At 37.0% G+C, this 9,374-nt stretch overlaps 2 protein-coding genes across 4 annotated transcripts in view; both read right to left on the minus strand.

Moving 5' to 3' along the window:
- Positions 1-8,271, minus strand: part of SAMD9 (sterile alpha motif domain containing 9) — a 28,898-nt gene extending 20,627 nt beyond the window's left edge. The window contains exon 1 of the mRNA XM_015589452.2: positions 8,154-8,271. The gene's annotated coding sequence lies outside the window, so the exon portion shown is untranslated. The remainder of the gene's footprint in view (positions 1-8,153) is intronic.
- SAMD9L (sterile alpha motif domain containing 9 like) lies at positions 639-8,277 on the minus strand. 3 transcript variants are annotated; one of them, XM_015589453.2, is made up of 2 exons: positions 8,154-8,277; positions 639-5,708 (listed from the first exon to the last, which is right to left on the minus strand). In XM_015589453.2, the coding sequence occupies exon 2, from the start codon at positions 5,685-5,687 to the stop codon at positions 936-938; it is 4,752 nt and encodes a 1,583-aa protein (XP_015444939.1). In that variant the 5' UTR covers positions 5,688-5,708; positions 8,154-8,277; the 3' UTR covers positions 639-935. The 3 variants fall into 3 exon arrangements, with proteins under 3 accessions (XP_015444939.1, XP_015444940.1, XP_024902567.1); XM_015589454.2 differs by having other exon boundaries at positions 639-5,704; positions 8,154-8,271; XM_025046799.1 differs by having other exon boundaries at positions 639-5,704; positions 8,139-8,260.
- Positions 8,278-9,374: the final 1,097 nt, after the last annotated feature.

A 9,374-nucleotide genomic window follows, 5' to 3' on the forward strand; every position in this document is an offset into this window, starting at 1 on the left:
TGGAAAGTAGAGAGCACATATTGCCATGAAGAAAGTCATGTAATCAGATAGGAGTTACAGTAGTTAGGGAAGACTTCCTGGTGGTTACTCTAACTGACTTGTGGTGGAGAAATCAGAATAGCTATACTCTGAAAATGTTGGATGAAAATAAGGGAATATTTGACAGAACAGCATTCATATAGCACAGGTTGAGAAGTAAAGAGGGAAATAAATGGAAAAAAAATGCCAGGGAAGATGGAATCTTAAAGAACAGGTGAAGATAAGACTGCGTTGACAGGAGGCAAGAATGGACAAAAACAGATTCATCTTTAACTGGGAGCAAGTTGTTGAAGGGAGTTCAAACTTGTGGATACTTTGTTTTCTGCTCTCTTCCCCCTCCCAAAGCAATGCCTGAGAGAAGGGCAAGGGGATACAAGGAATTGTGTGTGTGCGTATGTGTGTGTGAAGGGGTAGATGGAGGATGGTAACAAAATATTTACCTTCCACATATGTTTTAATTAATACCAAGATGAATAATTGGCACTCTGGTGTGGAGCTCTGGGTTTGAGTTTCAATAAACTAAGAAGGGGTTTCTCTTCTACATTCATCCTATTTAAATCTTTGACAGTGAAGAAATAATTCATAATTCAGAAAATTCATAAGAGTAATAGAATTAAAACATTTTATTGACCTACAACCAGTAATGATGTGACCTGTGGATACCAATTGTTAGTCTTAAAGTGCATATTTAAGGCATCGAACATTGACACTATTGTGTGCCAAGCACTGTGTGTAGACCCATTTCATGCCCTACAAAGGCTTTTAATCTATTTGGGAAGACAATAGCAAAATCTGTGATTAGAGGTAAGCCAATAATGTCATCAGAATGCTATGGGAATAAGGAATAAAATCAGAGAGGGAGAGATGAATAAACATATATGTGCTACTATATCTTCTTAAATTACTGCTATATCATATGCTAGAGGGCCTTCGATGGAAAACCCTAGGTAGAAGGAGACTCTTTCTATGTTCCCACCACTTCTGAGTGGACCCGAATAAACAGATGTCACTGGTATTTTTATTTTTTTCTCTGTCCCGAATTCTATAGAGATTTCCTTGCCTTCAGCCAGACCAGTGAGACGACGCAGGAGGTCTTTGACTTCTTTTTTTTCCCACACATCTCCACTCTGCCAGAATGAATTTATATTTTGTACTTTACTGAAGTACTGCTCTATCTCAGCCTTATGAACAAGACTGTTGAGACCCTTCCTCTTCCCCAGGTAGAAAAATGTGCTTGCTTGCTTGGATCTGCACATGCTTCTGTACTGTCTCTTGAAGGATCTATTTAAGGAAGAAACATATTTTTCCATTAGTTTGGCATCTTCATCTAGCTCTTCATTTTCTGGCCAGAACAGAAGGCAGGCTAAGAAATAAGGGTCTGGATATTGATGATTTGGTTCTATGTATTGCAACACTTCTCGGAGCTGTTTTTTAAGTATGTTAAGTGGTTGAATGGACTTGGAGTTGGGTTTTAGACAATTGAGAATAATGTTAGCCAAAATGAAATTTTGTTTATCCTTTACCATTCGTTTGTTTGGCTTTTGCTCTAAGAGGAAAGTGTATTTTTCCACTATAGTTTCCATGATAGTTGGGGCATCTTTGTGATTTGGATTAAGATATGCTAGGAGTCCAGAAAACCTATCTGCTCTCAAAGCTTCTAGACCTTTCCTATAATTCACCTCTTGGAGTAACTGACTCTCTTTGCCTTGTAATGGATCCAAATGGCAGAAAAATTCTATATATTTACTGAAACAACGACTTATTTTCTTGCTTAATAAGTTTTCCCCTGTTTCTTTTTGGGTATCCCTTTTTTTCAAAAGATTCATATAATCAAGAAAAAAGTCAAAGCACCTTTTCATATCTGATTGTAAATTTTGTAAATAAGGTGTGAACTTGCTAAGAGCCAAATAATATACATTTTTTGAATTTGTAGGAATATTACTTTTTCCTGATAAAAATTCTACCATAGTTTTTTCAGATGATTCATTTTCTTTGTGGAAACAGGGAGTAAGCTGAAGAATCTGAATAGTGTAAAGACCAACTTCTATTTCACCCAAGAAACCAGATGTGTTATACGTGTCATATTTTCTTTGGGACTTCTGTGGTGACCAAGTCTCTGTTTCATAGTCTTTCCTATCAGTTTGCTCTTGAGCTTTTTTGAAAGCTCTTGAGGCATTTTCAGCAGTTTCTAGGAAATGTGTTAGATCATTAACAGTGATATCCTTACAGTTTTTGTTTTCATCCAACCACAATTTGATTTCACTTTTGTAGACCTGGCCAAGAGTATCTGAGATATAGGAATTTTTAGGTGCTTTCTTTTGGGCCTGATTTGCCCAACGCAGAGCAATGTCAAAATTCTTCTCTTTAATGTAGAAATGTCTTGCTAAAGCCTGACAAATAAATGCATTTTGTGGGAATCGATTACTTCCTTCAGTCAGGACTCTTTCAACTTCATCATTCTGTAAAGCTTCGATTAATGGGGAAAACAAAGTGTCTGTTTCATCTCCATGCTCTTTGCGCTGTCTTGTAAGCAGAAGAGTTTGCACGTCATGTTGAAATTTGTCTCTTCCTATTCCAGAAACATAGAATACGTTCTCTTTTAATATCTTCAGTGCAATTTGACACCGACTCAAGTGATAGCTTTCTTCCAGTTCTTTTAGGCAGCAATTGGCAATCAGGGGGTGAATGATGCGCACACCTGTGTATCTCCCATAGTCTGCAACTTCTGTGTTTATTAGAAGTGTAGAATAGGTTCCCATCTTGTCTTCTAGACTTTCAGGTTTCCAGGGCGTGCGGGTGTATATGATTCCCAAAAATATTTCACAATGTGACACTGAAATTGTAAAATCTGTAACATAAGAATTTAGTAGAGCCAAGAAAGAAATGAGTTGTGCTTCCTTACTGTCAATATTCTGTCCTTTTAAGATATTCTTGACTACATTTTCTATATATGTTTCATCAAAATTTTCTTTCATAATCATGAAGGAATAAAAGTTTTCACAGTTCTTGTGTTGTTTTTCAATTTCCTCCAGTTTGGACTCAAAAGCTCTTTGTTCCTTGGAGGAAAGTTGGTATTTTAGTGCAATACTGTCTGCTAATTTTGCACTTTCATCAGGATTCTGGGATCTCATGCAGTTTAAGATAATTACCAATGTTTTATCATATCTCAAACCCTTCTCTGCTAAAATGGAATGGATGACATTCTGTAGAATGTAGACATTTTCTTGTTCTTCAAAATCATCCACTAGGAGAAGTACAGGAATGTAATCCTGAGGGCTGGCTGCCTTATAAGTAATCAAATTGGTAACTTGTTCTCCAATTTCTGCAAAATCAGTTGCTTTGTTTTTTAATACAGCACATCTGAAGTTTTTCTTTAGGTCCCAGAGAACATTCATAGCCAATGTAGTACCCCCACAGCCTGGGTGATGACGAAGATTGATAATTTTTACAAACATTGGTTTAGGAGAGTCTGCCCGACAATGTATCAGATCTTTAAGATTTTCATAACTGTCCCTTTTGACAAAGGCTGAAGAATAGTTTTCAGAAGAAAAATAGAAGTTCCACCAGGATACTTTGCCACCTCGATAAAAATGCTCTTCTTTCGTTTTTTTAAATTCTTGGAATTTAGATTCATTTTTCTCAATATCTGTGTCTTTACACTCATTTTCACAGAGAATTTCCAGTGCAGTAAACACATCCTCTTCCTTTTTCTCTAGGATAACTGAAGATGATCCACTGGAGGGTAAAAACCTTTTAGATGACTGAGTCACTGGTTTTAGTTTGAGGATAGTACTGTTTATCAATTCTAAATTTAAAGTGGAAATACTATGGTTTGTTAATTCATCTGCCATTGTCAGTCTTGCTTGTAGTAGATCTTTCCACCGTTGATAAAACTTTGAGTCTACACAGATACACAATATATTTTCCATTCCTTTGAGAGCTTGGTAGAAAGCACAGAAGGTTTCAATGAGTGGGTCTCCTGGGCTTTCCACTGGAGAGAGTAATAGAAACACTACCAAAAATTTTCCTCTTGTCATTAGGTTTTCATCTGTGAGAAATAAAATCAGTTTTCTGACTTCAGAAGCTCTTTCTCTCTGCCATAAATGTGGTTCTAGGGGCCTATACTTCTCATCTTTCAAGTCTGATCTGCCATTGCAGAAGATCCAGCTGGGCTGATCAAAAAGATTCAGACTAGAAATTTTCTCCCTTATGGTAGTTGTCTTTTCCTCATACTGATTTGGAAAGTGCAGATTTGCTACCCGGCTTCTTTTGTAAGCTTTGGCCACCCCCTTGCTTTCAGACTCAGGATCAAACTCCAATATAGCAAACCATTTAATTTCCTTTAGAAAATCTAAGTTCTTTGTTTGGTTTGGATGGCATTTATTTGTTACAAGAATGTACCAATTGTAGTAAGAATTATCCAGTGAGTCTCGGTTTCCTATGAGAAGTTTAACCAGCTTTTGTCCTTCACTCTCCTTCTTATTTGCCTTCACCTCATATCTTTCTTCAGCCTCTTTTCTAGATGCTGTTAGTGACTTTAAATTTTGTATATATTTTTTGAAATCCGCATCCTGTTGCTTGACGTTGGCCAGGATATCCTTAGAGCTAGCCCCTTCTCTCACAAATAGTGAATGATCTTGGTTTTGTTTCCATGTTTCATTTTTACAGTTTTGCATCTTAATGTAGAAATAGGTTTCTTTACACACAGAGTGTTTTGGAATAACATCTACTTCAATGACAAATCTACCAGATGAAGTATTGTTCTGTAGTAGGACTTCTACAAATCTTGGCTCCCGAATGCACTTCTTGGCTTTATTGATATCACTTTCTTCGAAATACTGTTTGATCATTTGATTGAAGTGGTCAATGAAGGCATCCTTACTGGGGACTTCCACACCGACAATTTCTCCATGCGGTTTGTCCTTGACTCCAAAATGGATGGTACCATTAGTGCGTGAGTTCATACAAGCTGATGTGAATCGGAAGACTTCATTGCTAAATTTCATCTTAATGTCCTTTTCTGTGGCTGTTTCTGTATTTGTGAGGGCTTTGAATTCATGTATAGGGTCTATGAGATTGAGTGGTCCTGTTTCAGGTTGGATAAGATAATGTTCTATGTAACGCTGGCTGTCATGGAACTGATCAAAAGGATATGGCATACAAGTCAACTGTTCAGTTTTCAGCTTGTTCTTTTTTTTGTTTTTAGTGGTCGCTACTTCATTTAATTCATTTTCTGTCATAAGAACCGAGTCTTGTTCTTTGATATCTCTAGTCTCACTGAGATCATGATCAATATTGGATGACACTGAATTTTGCTCGTCCTTTTTTGTCTGTTGTGGCTTTTTTTGGTGTTCATTTTTGGAGAGTTTCATATGATCTAATTGTCCAGAATCCTGATTGTTGTTTTCAGGGAAACTATTATTCAATTTGTTAAACATACGTTTTATCAAAAGTGCTGGACCCCGTGGTAGCCCCATGTCTCTAAGGTCTTTCTCAGTTAATTCCTGTAGGACTAATCCTGTCACTTCTTCTTTGACCAGAATCTGCCCATATTTCTCATCAATCTTAAGGGCTTCAGTTACCCATTGTTTCACATGCTCTTTGGTCCAGTCTTTGGTCATTTTGGGTAGATTTGCTTGTTCACTCATATCAAAGCTGCAACTTCCTTCCTTGGGAAAAGTAATACAATTAGTATTTTAGTATTATACTTTATCACTGAAATCATAGAGTCAATTATGTATATAATTTTATATAAACAGTGTGTAGAAAATATTGTTCAAGGTTGATTCTTAAAACTGTTTGGTACTTATTTTAACTGTTTTAAGTCCCAATTAGTGTCCATGTTTCCTATATGATTGTAATTGTGATTATGAAATATGCAGTAGCTGCTAACTAGGGTGACATACCCCTTTACCCTATATAATTTCCCCTTTTAGCCTTAACTTGATGGAAGTTGGATTTTTTTTTAACTCAAAAAAAGAATCTTAAGTAATACAGAAATTGGTTCCCATAGCTGAATATTGCAAGTAAACTTTAAAATATGAAACTGGATAAGTGGAGGTGGATTGCAGCTAGGAAGCTGGCCATCTTTTATACACAGTAACAAGGCAGCTGGTTAGCTCATTGCCTGTACTCTTTTGGAACTCAAGCAGTCAGGCCACCAAGGGTGGAGCTTTGGGCAATGTGATAGCAAAATGTTAGAATAATCGATTTGGTTGGCTAATTCTTGTGGCCCTCAGAGATACCAAAGTGTATGCTGTAGTTCAAACTGGCCTGGCCTGCCTGAAATTAAATAAGGAAAATACTTTGAGTTTTTACTTTTAAAACCATTTCAGCCTAAATTATTCTTGTGAACTAATTAAGGTTCTATAATTATGTACTCTGTTGAATCATAAGAGCTGTGTACCATGGAACATCCTGGAGCAGGGGTTCTCTACCTTGCCTGAACATTAGAATTACTGAGGGCTTCACATTCTGAAACTCTGATTTAATTGGCTGAGAGAGTGGGAGTGGCGTTCAGGGTTTAGTACTTTTTAACGCACTTCCCATTTGCAGGTGGCGCTTGCGGCTGAAGCATTTACCCCAAAATAACTCGTGGGTTACAGTCCTAACTTACGCCCAAAGTTCGCCACGAAATATCTCGCTTTTTTTGTTATTTTTGCATTGTGCTAGAATATCGATAGTTTTTGGAAACAAATGACATCATTCTATTTATAGCATTCTGTTTTTAGTAGTGGTGTTTCCATTTCCATAATATAGTAATTCTTGATCGCTGAAAATGTCAAATCCTAGAAAAAGTAGCATTCCTATATGTGATACTTAACTTTGTTCTCGAACAGTTAGCCGAAGAGTCATTTGATGAATTCGATTTGTGTATACATTTCTGTCACATTAGGATCAGAAACAAGTTCCATTTTAGAAATAACTCCAAGAACAGTTTTCATATTTTATTTTCACATTGAAAACCAGTCAGATTTGCTTCAGTCTCAAAGATTGTGTTTATGTAAAATTAAATTAATGCAGGCAGCCAGCTACACTTTTTTCTCTAAATAGGAAATGGATTAAAATTTGTCTGGAATATTCTATTTGAGGAGTTCTCGAAATGTAATCTCTAGATCAGTAATGTCAGCATCACTTGGAAGCTTGCTAGAAATGTAAATTTTTCTTTTCTTTCTTTCGTTTCTTTTCTTTCTCTTTCTTTCATTATTTATGCCTACAGCACCTGGTCTCCTAGGTGGTCTCACATCTAAGGCCTGATCCTGTTAGCTTCTGAGATCAGACATTGGGCTTGTTCAGGGTGGCATGGCTGTAGACCATGGACTGTGGCTCTACTGGGGCGCGAACCCAGGACCTTCTGCGTGTAAAGCAGACGTGCTAATTGCTACACCATGGAACCATGTCCTAGAAATGTAAATTTTCAGGGCCCACTCCAGACCTACTAAATCAGAATTAAAAAGATGAATCTATAATGTCATTTAAATAAGAGAAAACAAGAAAGTGAAAGTATTAAAAGGATAAATAGACTTAAAGTCTATTAAGGATCAAAAATCCTCCCAAATATTAAATTATAAAGAGAGAAATATGAACATTTAAAAAGATTTGTAATCTTTAGTGGTTATCAGAGAGATGGGGGGAAGGGAAGAGGTAGAAAAGAATAAAGGGGGTCAAATATATGGTGACAAAGGAGATGTGACTTTGGGTGGTGAACACACAAAGCAATGTACAGATGATGTATTATAGAATTGTAGACGTGCAATAAATTTAATTAAAAATTATTTTTAAAAAGATTTGTAATTTTTTAAATGTAAAATTTAAGGAACTATGTTTTTAAAAAATTTAGTGTATACCAAGTCACAAAATCTAGCCAAACTTAAAATTTGACCCATCTATGTTTGGGGTTGCTTGCAAAGCTTCCCTGAAGGTCTTCTTGAGGTCAGATGTGAAGGATGAACTAAACTGAGGCCTCAGCCTCTTGCCTTAATGACTGGCCAGAGAGGAAACCCATGCAAGTCATTTCTGGTGTGAAGACCATAAGCACACCAGAATGTTTTATCCTGCCTGTAGTCATGCAACCACTGGGCATAACATCTTCTACTTGCCTTGACGACACTTACTTGCTGTAGTATCTTGAATCCTCTTAGTCAGTCGGTCTTCAGTCTGCAAGATACACCTAGTCCTGAGCCAGTTAGCAGAAGGAACCAACCAATTCTTGATCTTGAAGACATCCAACCTCCAGAACTATGAGACAATATATTTTTGTTGTTTAAGCCACTCAATTTGTGGTACTTTGTTATAGCATCCCTAGGAAATTCACAGGATCACCAATGGCTACAAGCCTTCCATCAACTCAGATTCAAACATTTCATTCTCACCACCGTTAGCGCCTGAACTCTAATATATTTTCTCTTAACGCCAAGACTTTAACCCATTGATCCTATTACTTTCTCACTTTTCCTCACCCCTCTATCATGTCCTCACATCCTCTACCCATTCACTCTATTTACAATACAGCAGCCAACATGATCCTGTTTAAATGTAAGTGTAATCCTGAGACTCTGCCCAAGACCATCCAATGATTGCTCATCTATCTCACTCAGAGTAAAAGCCAAAGTCCTTACATAAGATTTGACACGATGTGCCCACTCCACTGTTTTTTTTAACTTCATCACCTCCAGTCACTCAACTTACTCTACCCCAGCCACCCAGGGTGTCTTGCTATTGCTCAAACATGCAAGGCACGCTGCTGCATTAGGTCTTTGTAGTAGCCATTTCTTTTGCCTGGAATGCTCTTTCTCTAGATACATAGCTCACGCCCTCACTTCCTTCAGCCCATTAGTTAAATTCAGTAAGGCCTTTCTTGGCTACCCTTTCTAAAATTTCAGTCCTTCCTCTAGCACTTTCCATCACCTTTCCCTGCTTCATTTTTTTTTTTTTAAAGAATTTACACACTATATATTTTACTTAATTATCTTTCCCATTCTCTGTCTGTGACTAAAATGTAATATCCAGGAGAGCAAGCTTTTTGCCTTTCATTCACTGGTGAATCACTAGGGCCTGACATAAAATAAATACTCAGTACATATTAGTTGAATGAAGAAATTACAGTTTTTAGAGTAGCGTAATGCTTGAACTGTATTTTTGGAAACCCATGTGTTAGCATTGCCTATGGAACAAAAGACTTGGGAAGTTTCTTTTCTTTTTTCCCCACTTTCCCCATTTCACCCACTCCCATCCCCTGCCTTTGATGACTACCAATTTGTTCTCTGTATCTATGAGTTATTATTATTTTTTTTAGATTCCAAATATAAGCGAGATCATACAGTATTTGTCCTTCT

The sequence above is a fragment of the Pteropus alecto genome, unplaced genomic scaffold (genome assembly GCF_000325575.1).
Source record: "Pteropus alecto unplaced genomic scaffold, ASM32557v1 scaffold21, whole genome shotgun sequence".
NCBI classification, from domain to species: domain Eukaryota; kingdom Metazoa; phylum Chordata; class Mammalia; order Chiroptera; family Pteropodidae; genus Pteropus; species Pteropus alecto.

Bases quoted from the DNA above. Each gene is read 5' to 3' on its own strand.
- SAMD9L (XM_015589453.2), bottom strand. From the start codon at position 5,687: ATGAGTGAACAAGCAAATCTACCCAAAATGACCAAAGACTGGACCAAA.